The 17,233-nt window shown below is 42.7% G+C and overlaps 1 protein-coding gene across 1 annotated transcript in view; it reads right to left on the bottom strand.

Annotated features, from left to right (window-relative positions):
• Positions 1-17,233, bottom strand: part of PRPF8 (pre-mRNA processing factor 8) — a 33,689-nt gene that overhangs the window by 5,011 nt on the left and 11,445 nt on the right. Inside the window, exons 21-38 of the mRNA XM_073667728.1 lie at positions 16,885-17,123; positions 16,667-16,813; positions 16,379-16,589; positions 16,175-16,291; positions 9,830-10,077; positions 9,550-9,729; positions 9,334-9,469; positions 9,080-9,249; positions 8,763-8,892; positions 8,163-8,309; positions 7,211-7,371; positions 6,738-6,929; positions 6,419-6,656; positions 5,515-5,643; positions 5,240-5,353; positions 4,926-5,099; positions 4,599-4,792; positions 3,857-4,096 (exon numbers count right to left, since the gene is read on the bottom strand). Of these exons, the coding sequence (XP_073523829.1) occupies positions 3,857-4,096; positions 4,599-4,792; positions 4,926-5,099; positions 5,240-5,353; positions 5,515-5,643; positions 6,419-6,656; positions 6,738-6,929; positions 7,211-7,371; positions 8,163-8,309; positions 8,763-8,892; positions 9,080-9,249; positions 9,334-9,469; positions 9,550-9,729; positions 9,830-10,077; positions 16,175-16,291; positions 16,379-16,589; positions 16,667-16,813; positions 16,885-17,123 (3,167 nt within the window). The remainder of the gene's footprint in view (positions 1-3,856; positions 4,097-4,598; positions 4,793-4,925; positions 5,100-5,239; positions 5,354-5,514; positions 5,644-6,418; positions 6,657-6,737; positions 6,930-7,210; positions 7,372-8,162; positions 8,310-8,762; positions 8,893-9,079; positions 9,250-9,333; positions 9,470-9,549; positions 9,730-9,829; positions 10,078-16,174; positions 16,292-16,378; positions 16,590-16,666; positions 16,814-16,884; positions 17,124-17,233) is intronic.

Raw genomic sequence — 17,233 nt, 5'->3', positions numbered from 1 at the left:
CACAGACCACCTCCTCATATCACCCCCTATCTGTCGGTGTCCCCCAAGGTTCAGTTCTAGGACCCCTGCTCTTCTCCATCTACACCTTAGGCCTGGGACAGCTCATAGAGTCTCATGGCTTTCATTATCACCTCTATGCTGATGACACACAGATCTACCTCTCTGGACCTGATATCACCTCCTTACTAACCAAAATCCCACAATGTCTGTCTGCTATTTCATCCTTCTTCTCTGCTAGATTTCTAAAACTTAACATGGACATAACAGAATTCATCATCTTTCCGCCATCTCATTCAACCCCCCACAACTGACCTATCCATCATAGTCAATGGCTGCCCACTCTCTCCAGTCCATCAAGCTCGCTGCCTTGGGGTAACCCTGGACTCTGAACTCTCCTTCAAACCACATATCCAAGCCCTTTCCACTTCCTGCCGACTCCAACTCAAAAATATCTCCCGGATCCACACATTCCTCAGCCATGAATCTGCAAAAACACTAGTGCACGCCCTCATCATCTCCCGCCTTGACTAATGCAACCTCCTGCTCTGTGGTCTCCCTTCCAACACTCTTGCACCCCTCCAATCCATCCTAAACTCTGCTGCCCGACTAATCCACCTGTCCCCCCGCTATTCCCTGGCCTCTCCTCTCTGTCAATCTCTTCACTGGCTCCCCATTGCTCAGAGACTCCAGTTCAAAACCCTAACCATGACATACAAAGCCATTCGCAACCTGTCTTCTCCATATATCTCTGACCTAGTCTCCCGCTACATACCCGCACGCAACCTCCGATCCTCACAAGATCTCCTTCTCTACTCCCCTCTAATCTCCTCCTCCCACAATATCATACAAGATTTCTCCCGTGCTTCACCTCTTCTCTGGAACGCTCTACCCCAACACATCAGACTCTCGTCGACTGTGGAAACTTTCAAAAAGAGCCTGAAGACCCACCTCTTCCGACAAGCCTACAACCTGCAGTAACCACCGCTGCACGACCAGCTCTACCCTCACCTACTGTATCCTCACCCATCCCTTGTAGATTGTGAGCCCTCGCGGGCAGGGTCCTCGCTCCTCCTGTACCAGTCGCTGTCACATTGTGTTCAAGATTATTGTAATTGTTCTTGTATGTATACCCCTTTTTCACATGTAAAGTGCCATGGAATAAATGGCACTATAATAATAATTAACACATGTGGAATTATATACTTAACAAAAAAGTGTGAAACAACTGAAAATATGTCTTATATTCTAGGTTCTTCAAACTAGCCACCTTTTGCTTTGATGACTGCTTTGCACACTATTGGCATTCTCTTGATGAGCTTCAAGAGGTAGTCACCGGAAATGGTCTTCCAACAATCTTGAAGGAGTTGCCAGAGATGATTAGCACTTGTTGGCCCTTTTGCCTTCACTCTGCGGTCCAGCTCACCCCAAACCATCTCGATTGGGTTCAGGTCTGGTGACTGTGGAGGCCAGGTCATCTGGCGTAGCACCCAATCACTCTCCTTCTTGCTCAAATAGCCCTTACACAGCCTGGAGGTGTGTTTGGGGTCACTGTCCTGTTGAAAAATAAATGATGGTCCAACTAAACGCAAACCGGATGGAATAGCATGCCGCTGCAAGATGCTGTGGTAGCCATGCTGGTTCAGTATGCCTTCAATTTTAAATAAATCCCCAACAGTGTCACCAGCAAAGCACCCCCACACCATCACACCTCCTCCTCCATGCTTCACGGTGGGAACCAGGCATGTAGAGTCCATCCGTTCACCTTTTCTGCGTCGCACAAAGACACGGGGGTTGGAACCAAAGATTTCAAATTTGGACTCATGAGACCAAAGCACAGATTTCCACTGGTCTAATGTCCATTCCTTGTGTTCTTTAGCCCAAACAAGTCTCTCCTGCTTGTTGCCTGTCCTTAGCAGTGGTTTCCTAGCAGCTATTTTACCATGAAGGCCTGCTGCACAAAGTCTCCTCTTAACAGTTGTAGAGATGTGTCTGCTGCTAGAACTCTGTGTGGCATTGACCTGGTCTCTAATCTGAGCTGCTGTTAACCTGCGATTTCTGAGGCTGGTGACTCAGATAAACTTATCCTCAGAAGCAGAGGTGACTCTTGGTCTTCCTTTCCTGGGGCGGTCCTCATGTGAGCCAGTTTCTTTGTAGCGCTTGATGGTTATTGCAACTGCACTTGGGGACACTTTCAAAGTTTGCCGAATTTTTCGCACTGACTGACCTTCATTTCTTAAAGTAATGATGGCCACTCGTTTTTATTTACTTAGCTGCTTTTTTTCTTGCCATAATACAAATTCTAACAGTCTATTCAGTAGGACTATCAGCTGTGTATCCACCAGACTTCTGCACAACACAACTGATGGTCCCAACCCCATTTATAAGGCAAGAAATCCCACTTATTAAACCTGAAAGGGCACACCTGTGAAGTGAAAACCATTTCCGGTGACTACCTCTTGAAGCTCATCAAGAGAATGCCAAGAGTGTGCAAAGCAGTCATCAAAGAAAAAGGTGGCTACTTTGAAGAACCTAGAATATAAGACCTATTTTCAGTTGTTTCACACTTTTTTGTTACGTATATAATTCCACATGTGTTAATTCATAGTTTTGATGCCTTCAGTGTGAATGTACAATTTTCATAGTCATGAAAATACAGAAAAATCTTTAAATGAGAAGGTGTGTCCAAACTTTTGGTCTGTACTGTACATTGGCCAATTTATGTGCCAAGTACCTTCTTTCTACTTTTCCAAAATTCCACATGTACATAATGTAGCATTAATCCATTTTTCATGGGAGCAATGCAGTTCCAATTTCTAAATTTACCATTCTAGCAATCTAGAGTGCAGCTATATATATTTTTTTTATAACTGTTGTAGCTAAGAGGTGCTGGTCAGGTTTTCTATTTGATTCACAAAAGGTTATTTCATCTTTGATCTTTAACACCTTGAGATATTTATTGCTTGCCCTTTACAACTTTATTTCAGAAACCTTACTTTGCCCTCATGTTATTAGCTCTGTGTGTTGTAAATACTTATACAAATGCTGGGAGATGAGGGGGGTGTAAATCCACGCTCCCAGAGATCCAATGTACGATAGGAAACCAAAAAAAGTGAGGATGCGTTTTATAGTCGTCAATGCGTTTCGAGGTATTCCAACCTCTTCATCAGGACTAATCACAATGATCATGATGGTTTGTCCTGATAAAGAGGTTGGAATACCTCGAAACGCGTTGACTAAAAAACGCATCCACACTTCTTTTGGTTTGCTATTGTACATTGGATCTCTGGCAGCGCGGATCTACACCCACCCCATCGCCCAGCATTTGTATTCTACTTACTTGGTGGTGGTGTAGCAGCAGTTTACGAGCTTTCAATAGGAGTTGTGACGGTCACAACCTGACCAGGTGAGCACATTCTGCTTTTATCTCATCTTTTGTTAATTGGATAAGACCCTATTGTGCGTTTTGTCTTTCCTGTTTTTATTTCATTTGTTCTAATTACTTGACTTTCAGTAAGCTAGTCTAGGACCATTGTAGGTAATTTACTTATTAGCACAAGCAGAAAAATTAACATCACGTGCACATACACAAAAATGCTAAATCTATGAACAAAAATCCATGAAAGCAGAAATCACATCCAAGAACAAATCATTCTTCCATTATGCATGTGACCCACAGCTAGACATGTATAAATGCAATTATAGAAGGGTCCGGTCTCATGGGGGAATTAGCTCGCTGCCCAGAGAAGCCGGTAATACAAGCACATCTGTCACATAAGAGCTGTAACATTACATAAATCCTGGCAACAAGGTAAAAAGGCAAAATGATGTTGAAACTAATAAAATAATAATCCATTACCTGACGCGCCATTCTGTCTTGGATGAAAAGGTCTGGGTCTCGTAGTTGCTGGTGGTGGAGGTGATGATTTCATCTCCGTGCTTGTTGACGGTGCGGGTCTGGGTGGCCGTGAGCTGAGACTGCTCTTTTGTCTGCTTCTCTATCTCCGCAATCTGCTGTCTCTGCTGGGACGGGGCAGAGATTTCCATACCCAATATGATATCTCGGATTTCAGACTGTGTTAAAGAAGCCACATTTACACTGAAAAGAAAAAGGGGACACACTTTTGGCTAAAAGCCCATAGAAAGACTCTATTGTTTGCTTCTGCCTGACAACTAAGCCACATTTCAGGTCTCTTAGAAAGATCTGGATGCACATAACAGAGCAATAGGTTGCGGACAGCTTAATAGGCAGCTATCAGTTTATGTACCCCACACCCTAAACTGCGGACAGCTTAATAGGCAGCTATCAGTTTATGTACCCCACACCCTAAACTGCGGACAGCTTAATAGGCAGCTATCAGTTTATGTACCCCACTTGACTGATCGTGCTGGTGATAGGAAGAGGAGTCTGGCAGCAACTTATCACCTCTTAGAAAAAAGGATGAGCATGTTGAAATCCAACATGCCTGATCATTAGTTCTTTTTCCCAGGATTTTGCAGTAATTCAAACACAGACATAAGATGGCTGGCTAGTCTCCACAAAATAAGCAGGTTCACCCAACATTCACCTAATGTGTAATTTTAATAGAGAATATTCTTACTTGTTCTTTTTGCCGTAGTCTGCCAAGATGAGATCCTTCAGCTGAACTTCCACCTTAATCCATTCCTCATCTGTTAGTGTGGGCCAGATATGATGAGGCTCAGTAATGGTAGTCTTGTCTGGCTTTAGGATCACCTTTGCACGGTCATTATTCACATGTAGAGCTCTCAGGATCAAAATCAGTCGAGAGAAAGCCTGCAGGACAAGCGACAAGAATCAGATCACTGAAAATGTTCTACAGCAAGACATGCTCTACCGCTAATTCACATGGCTTTAGGACTGAACTACATCCAGTCCTTATATAATATATATATGCCCACAAAAGTACCGTGTATGAAGAGATCGTCTTCAGCCAATCGTCGTAGAGATTGAAGAGAACCATTTGTGGCTCTGTGGCCTTCAATATCAGGTCTCCAAACTTCTCCACCTTCAGACAGGCTTGGAAAGGCAACTGCAGCTCAGATCCTTTGATGACAATATTAGGGAAGTCCAGTAAATGTACCTAAGGTTCAATGGAGGAGAACATCGAAACATCACTAAAGTCCACAAGTAAAAAAATACCTAAAACCTTTCACAAAATGACAAAAAGCTAAAAAAGAAAAAGAAAATATTAGATGTCTCATCTAAAATCGATTTTCTTACCTCAAGGGGATCCAACATTCCCTTTCTGGTGACAATAATTTGTTTGGGCTGCTCTTCCACTGGCAAGGAACGGATCAAAGCGGCAACTTCTTCTGCAGTTTTCCACTTGGCGAGCTGCAAAGGAAAAGCGTTACAGTAATTTTAGAACGTTTATGGCAATATTATATATATATATATATATATATATATATATATATATATATATTACATATACATACACACATATCTATTAGGGATAGCAGGAGTAATTTTTCAAACTTGACTTTAAAACATACCTGGCCCAATCGTTTCTGTCCTGCCCATACGGATGTGTGAATAATTTTCAGAAACAGCTGTCCTGTCCTTGGGTTGAAGATGAAAATTGCTCCATTGATGGGTTTTGTTGTCAAGTTGCCTTCAAATGTCTAAAGACAGAACAATATAAGAAAATCAGACATGTAACATTTAGGGTCACCTTGCCGCTGGTGGGACGGCTTGTATACTTTTTTTGATCAAAAATAGTTCACTAAGTACCCTATATTTATTATGCAACTTTGCTTTACATTTATATATAATGATGGTAGGGTATGAGATATATTTTTTGTCTTCTGTAGGTTTTGCTTCTTTTTGCTAGTGTGAACATGCTCCTATTTCTTGCATGTCTACCATCTTAGACCTCAGTTCACATTGCTTGGTTTTTTGTCTTGTTTGCATTCTGTGCAATTTAAGGGTGTGGCATCCCCTTTGTTGAGCTGATTAGTATATATGTAGCTTACCACGGGCCTAGGTGGTCTGGAGTTGGGACCCGGTCCTATTTGTCTACCCTTTTATATGCATTACTTCAACTTTGATATACAGTAAGGTTTTTAATATAGACCGTGTAGGTACCGTCCCAATTTAGGGTCACCTTGCCGCTGGTGCGACGGCTTGTATACTTTTATTGATCAAAAATAGTTCACTAAGTACCCTATATTTATTATGCAACTTTGCTTTACATTTATATATAATGATGGTAGGGTATGAGATATATTTTTTGTCTTCTGTAGGTTTTGCTTCTTTTTGCTAGTGTGAACATGCTCCTATTTCTTGCATGTCTACCATCTTAGACCTCAGTTCACATTGCTTGGTTTTATGTAACATTATTTCCTGCATTTCACTCCAAGACTATAAAATTTCCACGAATCTTGCCACATGCCATACCTTGTGAATGGTTACTCTGTACACGTTGGTGTCATCCACGAACCAGATGATCTGATTGGAGAAGAGCTCGCCATAATTCTGGGAGGACAAGTATGGCTCAGTCGGCTCAGAAGAATACAACTGCAACCCTTTACGGATGCGCTCACGCAGCACATACAAGGCAGGGTTAGCTTTCATGATCTTGGCCATCGCTTGCTGTATCAGTGGTTTTCCTCCAGGGAACCAGTTTCCGTAGGCACTAGTAAGACAAAGAAGGTTTCTGTTACATCCAAATAAAAAATAAAATAAATTAAAAAATAAATAAGTAAGAGATTCTTACCTATGGAGGTTGTATGCCAGGTCAATGGCAATCAGGACACCGGTGGGTGATGGGTAAATACTCATGTTATCAGTGGTGTAGTCCAAGAACTTAGCCCGAGCATATCGCTCGATATCGTGAGAATCATAGTCTCCCCATCTCAACTGGATATCAATCCAGTACTTCTGTGTCGTGGTGCTATCCATTACATCCCTATAAGAAGGAACAAATGGGTTCAATACAAAATTGCTAGAAGTTATTCTCTTATTTAGGTGTTGGGCGTAATGTTGGGGGAAGAGTAGAAAAGTGGGTTGTACAGGATCAGAAAAACAAGGCTGCTTTCTTGCAGAGACAGCCCCACGCCCGTCTGCGTGTTGAGTCTGGTACTGTAGCCCCTCTCTATTGATGTGAATAGGGTAAGAAGCAATATCACAACACATGGACAGGTGTGGCACGGTTACTGGAAGGGGAATAACAAAAAAACAAAAACGTACTTTGAATCAGCAAGCAGAGATGGTCTGGACACATTCCACTTGTAGGAGGCAAAAAGCAGGATATCCGCACAAGACGAGTTCATCTTATAAGACTTCCTGGGGTGGATGGTTTCCTTCTGAACAGTTTCAATTTCCAGAGCATCAAGTTCCTGATCAAACACCTGAAACACAACAGTAACGGGAAACAGCACTGGTCAATGTGGTTGCCTCTCACAATGGAGCACCGATGTAAATGGTACAAGACATATGATGTCTAAATTCACGGTATTTTTAAAGGGAATCAGCAGTAAGATCAACACCTCCCTCACCAACATCCACCACATATGTGCATGCAGGTCTTTGAAATGTAATTCTACTGACACCTTTATTTCTCCTATCTGTTGCTGCATTTTCTAGTAACTAGCGTTTTCATGCATCCTGCTGAGGCATCTGTATTGTAATTTGCTGTAAGGCCACTTTTCAGTGTTGTTGTTTTTGCGATTCTGTTCTTCGTTTGTAATATGCAAATTATGTGCTCTGGGTGTGACAGAGCACCTAACCAGCCTCTCGAGGTCGTTTCCTCACAAAGCACCAGTCTCTTTAGCTTAACTGAAAGCTCACTGTCTGTGTCAGGCAAGGAAGTGAGCAAGTGAGCCATCAATCAAGCTACAGAGGCTGGTGCTGGGTGGGAAACAACCTGAGGAGGCAGAGGCTAGTAAGGTGCTCTGTCACACCAAGAGCACTTAGAGTTTTTCATTCGTATGCAAATGAGGAGTTCATTTCTTGGTAATTCAGCAACAGATAGAAGATATCAAGGGGTCGATGGATTTACATTCAAAGACGTGTATGCCAATACTTATGGTTTTGGGAGAGGGGTGTGGGGATGATCTTACTGACAAACTACAATTAACTTTTCTTTTGTTAAACATTTGTGAAAAGTGTTTAAAAACAGCTGGAAGAGTATCTGACTTACTTGACACAGATCCATGACAATGCTTTCATGGATCTTCTGCCACAAGTGGGCTCTGAATATCTGAATCAATGAGATCTTCAATGTTGGAATTTTGCCATGCATGAAAATGCCAGTCAAATCCAGCTGGACCTGGAATCCAACATACACCTGGAATATAGAAACCACACGTCGGTAAGACATCTTCACATACAGCAGATAAAGGCATTTTAGAGAGAACCTATAAGTTAATTCATCTGCTCAAACCATGGGCAGCATGAGTCAGAGGCTGGTGGCATGATTACAGCCAGGCACATTTGAAGACCTTGCAGGTGCCTATAGAAATAGACGAGACTAGTGCTGCCCCTGGCCATCTTCTGCCTGCACGGTTCTAGTTGACTGACAGGTTTCACCCATGTGTGCACATTAGGAGAGACCAGTCATTCAACTAGAGCGGCGCAGGGCAAAGCCAGCTGGGAGCGGCGCTGGACTAGTCTCGTCTATTCCTACAGTTTCCCGGCCAGGAGATCAAAACATGTTTTCTCTGAAACAACTGCAGCCAGACTGATTCATGCTGCCCGAGGTTTGGGCAGCATGAATTGGCTTAAAAGTTTCTGCACATACATTGGCTCTGTTGATTGTGGGTGACCACCAAAGAGTAAATCTTCTGTTAGGGATCTGATTCAGACCGGATCTCTGAGCATTGGTCAGCTTCTTCCACTTCATAGATTCTTCAAAGCCGCTGGCTTTTTCCCTGATGAGAAGAGCAACAAAACTTTAGGTGCTGAAGAGTAGAAGTATTTCACGTATACACAGCATTGAACATAGAAAACAGTTAGTTAAATTCAATGTTCAAATCCACCCATGACCATATAAATGATAAGTCAAAATCAGTGAGGTCTAGAGGAGAAATATTCTGTAATGAAATGATCGTTCCCTACCAGAAGAGACCCTCCCATGTAGGGAAGTAAGTGCCTTTAAACAGCGTGTGCTCCAGGATGCCTTCCACTCCTCCGAGGGCCTGGATCATGTCTGTACGGTAGTTATTCAGATTCCAAAGTTTCCCGTCGTGCCTTTGATGTGTCCACCAGAATGGGTTTTGTTTCAGCACCTAAGGAACAAGGGGTATGGTTAAAATATTATGCTCAGCACAAACGATGGCTAAAATATCAGTAACTACGTTAAGCCACATTACCTGGTATTGTTTGAAATCTGTACGGACTCTCCAGCCTTTGTCGTAGGCCAAAGTGTGCCTGTCCTTCTGGAAGAGTGTGTTGATGCGTGGGATACCTCTATCCCATGAATCCTCCAAATCTTCCAGGGTAAGACGTCTGTAATAAAGGAACGTATCTCAACTCGCTGAACTGCAACCATAAAACATGTCTGTAGAATTATGGAAGGGTACAAGTACCTGTTCTGAGCAATGGCTTCCTGTCTCTTCAGAGCATATTCAGCCCAAACTCTCTGGGAATCGATAAATTCACTCTCCCATGGCTGGATGTAGCGATACAAGTTGGGAATGAGCTGGTCCTCTTCATGGCTCATACCTGAGCGGAAATGGGTGATTCCCACATCTGTCTGTTTAGACCACCTGTATAGGAATGCAGACGAGAGGACCAGAAAATGATTCCATGCACTGGAGAATAATAAATATGAAAAAAGATATTTAATAACTTCTTAGTACTCTTTACCTGAGGTCAGATTGTGGAATAAGCACATGCCCCATAGACAACATCCCCAAACCACCAAGCTCTTTGGGAGTGTAGAAGACCACTGGGGGGAAACGACTTGGCATTTTGGAGTTCAGACCAATCTTAATTCTGGTTTGAATTTTGTTCTCACATTTCACCAACAAATCAAGCAGCTCCTGAGTATTCACCACAGCCTCACGGAAGTAAGTCATGAGACCGATCAATGCAGTGTTCCATTTATTCACAATCTGGAGAAGAATGAGATTGCAATTATCAGTGGAAGACATATTAGTTACCCACATACAAGAAATGCCCAATTACGCTTCCGTCAATCCCCTTCATAAAAAACTACCAACATTTATCATCTACAAAAATGTAGATGAATTTTGGTGCATATATTAGTTTCAATACAGCCAACGTGGAATATAATGCAAGTGGATTGAAGGAATATTCCCCAAATCACAATCTGGTGTTATAACAATTTGCAGATCTATTTATTAATTTGTGCCAATATAACTCATTTTTAAATCCGGTCCATTTTGCACATATCACCCCCTAATGATGCCCATCCAGACACTATTGCCCTTCCCGTTACATTGGGATCCAGCCTGTGGTAGTTCCTCTGCCCGCTGTTGATCATGTGTAGTGCAGTCTCACAGCTGGCTCCCAGCTTAGCTCTGACATGTCTCCACTGCTGACAGAATGTAATCTACATGTACGCTATTCTTCTGCGCACTAGTCTGCCACATACATCATAGTAGCGGCATGTGTTTTTACATCTGTTACTTCAGCTTTATCTCCACAAAAAATCTTGAAATAACAGTTGTGGAAGCACAGCAGAGCTGAGCTCTGTTGAATGCATTCTACAGACAGATCCCTAAAGTAAAACTGCAAATGACACTGTTGATGTGCATGGTAGAAGATTGTCTTCTGCCATATGCATCAGCAGAGCAGCAAGTGCAGTATTACATCATTGATCTGTCAGCAGCATGCTTTATCCACAGCTCAGCTCTGCTTTCACAATGGTTATTTCAAGCTCAGTTGTGGGGACACAGAAGAGAGGAATTGAATTGTAAGAAACACACATTCAGCTATTCTGATGTATGTGGCAGAAAATATTTATGTGGCAGAATAGTATACAGGACCATACAGTGCACAGAAGAACAGAGTGTATACTTAACAGATTAGGTTGATGGTTAGCCAAATACCCATGGTGGAGGCATAGCAGAGCCCAAGCACAGTATCCATGGTAGAGGAATAGCAGACCTAAGTACAGTATAGCAGGGCTGTGCTGGAAGCCTGTGCCGATTTACACATTCATCAGTCAGCAGACTTACAGTTCAGATGTAAGTCATCAATTCAGAGAGGTGGGAGCACACAGGAGGGGTAAGGAAGGGCCTGAAGCACTGAGGAGCAGCAGTGTGATGCTGGGAAATTTAGTTTTAGCAGTGCACGTAGAGGACAAAGATAAAGAAACAGACACAAAGGTATAAGAAAGAATCTATGTTGGGCTTGGTTTCTTTATTACCAATAAGGTATGCATTGACTGTGCTTTGTTACAAATAATGCGATTGGTGAATAACCCTTTTAAAGTTTAACCCCTTAATAACATCTGACGTACTAATACGCGTCTGTGCCCTGGGACTTAAGAGCCAGACCCGTATTAGTACGTCATCGCGATCGCGCGCGCACACAGGCTGTGCGGGCGCGATCGCCGCCGGGTGTCAGCTGTGACAATGTGCAGGGAGCGGTCACGCACCGCTCCCAGCACATTAACCCCCGCGATGCTGCGATCGAAGTCGATCGAAGTCGATCGCGGCATTGCGGGGGCAAGGGGAGGTGATCGGCGATACTCACCTCCTCTTCCGGCTTCCAGCGCAGTCTGCAAAGGCTTCCCGGGTGTTGCCATGACGACCCGATGTCGTCATGACAACATCCGGGTCACCAGAGAGCAGGAAGATTGCTTGGACATGCGCAGTGCATCTCCAAGCAATCTTCACACTGTGCACTTCTGACAGCCTTCATGGCATAGGGATGGTGCTCCATTCCTGTGCCATGCAGGCGATCAGAAAAAAAAAAGTGAAAGTCCCAGAGTGGGACAAAGTAATAAAGTGTATAAACTGTGTGAAAGTGGAAAAAAAAAAAAAAAAAAAAAAAGGTGCAAAAATATTATAAAAAAATAAAAAAAATAATACACCAAAAATAAAAATATAATGTACCCATCAATAAATATTATTATAAAAAAAATAAAAAAAAAACAATAAAAGTACACATATTTGGTATCGCCGCGTCCGGAACAACCTGACCTATAAAACTGTCCCACTAGTTAACCCCTTCAGTGAACACGGTAAAAAAAAAAAAAAAAAAACCAAGCAAAAAACAATGCTTTATCACCATACCGCCAAACAAAAAGTGGAATAACACGCGATCAAAAAGACGCATATAAATAAAAATGATACCGCTGAAAACGTCATCTCGTCCCGCAAAAAACAAGCCGCCATATAGCTCCATCAGCCGAAAAATAAAAAAGTTATAGCTCTCAGAATAAAGCGATACTAAAAAATATTTTTTTCTATAAAATAGCTTTTATTGTGTATAAGCGCCAAAACATAGAAAAATGATACAAATGTGGTACCGCTGTAAACGTACTGACCCGAAGAGTAAAGCTGCCTCATCAATTTTACCACACGCGGAACAGAATAAAAAAAAAAAAAAAAAAAAACAATTCCTGAATTGTTGGTTTTTGTTTATTCTGCCTCCCAAAAATCGGAATAGAAAGCGATCAAAAAATGTCACGTGCCTGAAAATGGCACCAATAACCACGTCAAGTCATCCCGCAAAAAACGAGCCGTCACATGACTGTCTGCCAAAATCTGGAAAAATTATAGCTCTCAAAATATGGCGATGCAAAAACTAGATTTTACAAAAAATGCGTCTTTTAGTGTGTGACAGCTGTCAGTCATAAAAACCCCATATGATTCTGGCATTGCTGTAATCACACCGACCCGAAGAATAAAGTCGTCTAATCACTTATACCGCACAAGGAACGGCGTCAAAAATAAACTCTTGAGTTAGGATTGGGCTAGGGTTAGGGCTGGGTTTGGGGCTAGGGTTCTGCTGGGGCTAGGGTTGTGCTGGGGCTAGGGTTGTGCTGGGGCTAGGGTTGTGCTGGGGCTAGGGTTGTGCTGGGGCTAGGGTTGTGCTGGGGCTAGGGTTGTGCTGGGGCTAGGGCTGGGGTTGGGATTTTTTTCAAAAGTAAGAAAAAAAGATGACGATATGGCGACTAGTGTTGAGAGCAAGTGCTCGCTACTTGAGTTTGCATCGGGTGCTCTGGTATGCATTTAGTATCGTGGGTATTTGAGTGACATGCTCGAGTCTCTGCCCCATATGCTTCGCGGCCAAAAAACTTTACGGGGATTGTCTGCCATGCACGAGCGATCCCCGCATGTTTTTTTTTGGGTGTCTAATAACCGTGAAACATGCGGAGCAGGGACTCGAGCATGTCACTCGAGCACACGCTGTACATGGTGCATACCTGAGTACCCGATGCAAACTCAAGTAGCGAGCACTTGCGCTCAAGAATAATGAAAACTTATTCAATATGATGACCTAACGTAAACAAATAATGTGCCGTACCTCTGGGTTCAAAATGTTCACTATACACCTTAATAAAATCTTTGAGGGGTATAGTTTCCAAAATGGGGACACTTGTGGTGGAGCTCCACTGTTTAGGCACATCACGGGCTCTCCAAACGCGACATGGTGTCCGCTAACAAATTGAATGGAAAATCGGCTCAAATTGTTAGCGGACGCCATGTTGCGTTTGGAGAGCCCCTGTGTGTCCAAACATTGGAGCTCCCCCACAACTGACCCCATTTTGGAAACTAGACCCCCCAAGGCACCTATCTAGATGCATAGTGAGCACTTAGAACCCCCAGGTGCTTCACAAATTGATTCGTAAAAATGAAAAAGTGAAAATAAAACACTTTTTCATTTTTATGAATTAATTTGTGAAGCACCTAGGGGTGCCAAGTGCTCACTATGCATCTAGATAGGTGCCTTGGGGGGTCTAGTTTCCAAAATGGGGTCACTTGTGGGGGAGCTCCAATGTTTGGGCACAGAGGGGCTCTCCAAACGCAATGTGGCGTCCGCTAACAATTTGAGCCGATTTTCCATTCAATTTGTTAGCGGATACCATGTTGCATTTAGAGAGTCCCTGTGTGCCCAAACATTGGAGCTCCCCCACAAGTGACCCCATTTTGGAAACTAGACCCCCCAAGGCACCTATCTAGATGCATAGTGAGCACTTGGAACCCCTAGGTGCTTCACAAATTGATTCGTAAAAATGAAAAAGTGTTTTTTTTTTCACTTTTTCATTATTACGAATCAATTTGTGAAGCACCTGGGGTTCCAAGTGCTCACCATGAATCTAGATAGGTGCCTTGGGGGGTCTAGTTTCCAAAATGGGGTCACTTGTGGGGGAGCTCCAATGTTTGGGCACACAGCAGCTCTCCAAACGCAACATGGTGTCGCTAACAATTTGAGCCAATTTTGCGTTAAATTTGTTAGCGGACACCATGTTGCATTTAGAGAGCCGCTGTGTGCCCAAATATTGGAGCTCCCCCACAAGTGACCCCATTTTGGAAACTAGACCCCCCAAGGCACCTATCTAGATGCATAGTGAGCACTTGGAACCCTCAGGTGCTTCACAAATTGATTCATACAAATGAAAAAGTGTTTTTTTTTTCACTTTTTCATTGTTACGAATCAATTTGTGAAGCACCTGGGGGTTCCAAGTGCTCACTATGCATCTAGATAGGTGCCTTGGGGGGTCTAGTTTCCAAAATGGGGTCACTTGTGGGGGAGCTCCAATGTTTGGGCACACAGGGACTCTCTAAATGCAACATGGTGTCCTCTAACAAATTTAACGGAAAATCGGCTCAAATTGTTAGCGACACCATGTTGCGTTTGGAGAGCCGCTGTGTGCCCAAACATTGGAGCTCCCCCACAAGTGACCCCATTTTGGAAACTAGACCCCCCAAGGCACCTATCTAGATGCATTGTGAGCACTTGGAACCCTCAGGTGCTTCACAAATTGATTCATAAAAATGAAAAAGTGTTTTTTTTTTTCACTTTTTCATTGTTACGAATCAATTTGTGAAGCACCTGGGGGTTCCAAGTGCTCACTATGCATCTAGAAAGGTGCCTTGGGGGGTCTAGTTTCCAAAATGGGGTCACTTGTGGGGGAGCTCCAAAGTTTGGGCACACATGGGCTCTCCAAACACAACATGGCGTCCGCTAATTATTCAAGCAAATTTTACAATCAAAAAGTCAAATAGCGCTCCTTCCCTTCCGAGCCCTGCCGTGCGCCCAAACAGTATTTTTTCCCCAAATATTGGGTATCTGCGTGCCCAGGGGAAATTGCACAACAAATTTTGGGGTCCATTTTTTCTTGTTACCCCTGTGAAAATAGAAAAAATTGGGTCTAAATTAACATTTTTGTGAAAAAAGTTAAATGTTCATTTTTTTCTTCCACATTCAAAAAATTCCTGTGAAGCACCTGAAGGGTTAATAAAGTTCTTGAATGTGGTTTTGAGCACCTTGAGGGGTGCAGTTTTTAGAATGGTGTCACTTTTGGGTATTTTCTGTCATAAAGACCTCTCAAAGTGACTTCAAATGTGATGTGGTCCCTAAAAAAATGGTTTTGTAAATTTTGTTGGAAAAATGAGAAATCGCTGGTCAACTTTTAACCCTTATAGCTCCCTAACAAAAAAAAATTTTGGTTCCAAAATTGTGCTGATGTAAAGTAGACATGTGGGAAATGTTATTTATTAACTCTTTTGTGTGACATATCGCTCTGATTTCAGGGCTTAAAAATTCAAATTTTGAAAATTGCAAAATTTTCGCCAAATTTCCGTTTTTTTCACAAATAAACGCAAGTGATATCGAAGAAATTTTTCCACAATCATGAAGTACAATATGTCACGAAAAAACAATCTCAGAATCAGGGGGATCCGTTGAAGCGTTCGAGAGTAATTACCTCATAAAGTGACAGTGGTCAGAATTGTAAAAATTGGCCCGGTCATTAACGTGCAAACCACCCGCGGGGCTTAAGGGGTTAACAAAGCCCATTCACATATGGCAAAAAAACCAACAACCCTGCAGCAAGCTTTAGGTATGCTCCAGATGTTTAATCTACACTAGGCTAGACACTCCGATACTACAGAAAAAGCAGAAATGGTTTCTCTCTGCCCCAAGTCACATGTAGGTGAACACTAAACCAAGTAGTTAAAACATTCATTTCCATAGGACTAATGCAAAGTTAACATCTTCTAAAACACGGACCTTGGTAAATGTTGTGGAACCTGAAGCCATGAGAATCTGCCGCACTCTGTTGTGGAATCTCTGCATGGATTCATCATCAACCCGCAAGAAACACTGGGCAGTTCGTTCTTTGGTCACCTACAAACATTAAGTCAATAATAACTTTATTCCTAGAAAAAAATACCTTGAAAGTCTATTTCTTTAAAAAGAACTGGATTTTCATACCTCGTTCTGCAAATTCCAGACACCATCCTTATGAGTGAATTCCTCATAACTTGTACGACACTTGGGGAGAATTCTGCACTCAAAGCCGCACATATTGAACAACAGATTGGGATTGTCTTTGCTGTACACAGACACAAAACTGTTTTCCCACTGTACAGTTGTGACAGAACGAGGTAGGCGGTTTTTAATGTCCCAGAAAACAGCACGACCACTAGAAGAAGAAATGCAAGGTTACATTGCAGTGGAGAGAGGAAAAAGTTGGGTATACCCAAAGCACACTGAACTCACAGATTGACATCATGCTTCATGAGCCGCATCCTGGCATCTCGTGGCCAACATTTCTTATTATTGTAGCCCACGATATTCTCATTATTGGGATCTGGATGCTCTGTAAGGTATCTCTGGATGAGATCTCTGGCCTCGTCAGCAGAAAACCTATGAGGGAAATACATGTTAGCTTCTTATAATGAAGATTATCTAGTTCTTCGGCCGACGTTCACACTTACCGGAAAAATATGTGAATGCGATCAATGTATCTGCAATACAAGCGAATGGGATGAGCGGCTTCTGTGGCCACATCTTGGAAGCTTAGGAAGTCGTTTGGCATCTGAGGTGGCCCAGCCATCTCACTGGCTCTGTGCAAGCCCAGAACTAACAGGTCCATCACCAACCCATAGTATTGAACAATGAAGGAAGCAAACTGCAAGCCACGAATGATGCCGTACGAGTTTGTGTGATTCATGTCCTGCACAAAAAAAACACAGTTGGTGAGAGCTCATCATATCCAAGATCACACGTCAGCATCATTGTAACAAGATACAGAAATAAGATCACAAATGTCACCCACATCTGGTC

Source organism: Phyllobates terribilis, unplaced genomic scaffold, assembly GCF_046119375.1.
Source record: "Phyllobates terribilis strain yellow unplaced genomic scaffold, ASM4611937v1 Scaffold_2__4_contigs__length_985480577, whole genome shotgun sequence".
Taxonomy (NCBI): domain Eukaryota; kingdom Metazoa; phylum Chordata; class Amphibia; order Anura; family Dendrobatidae; genus Phyllobates; species Phyllobates terribilis.
This window is presented reverse-complemented; position numbering and strand designations above follow the sequence as displayed.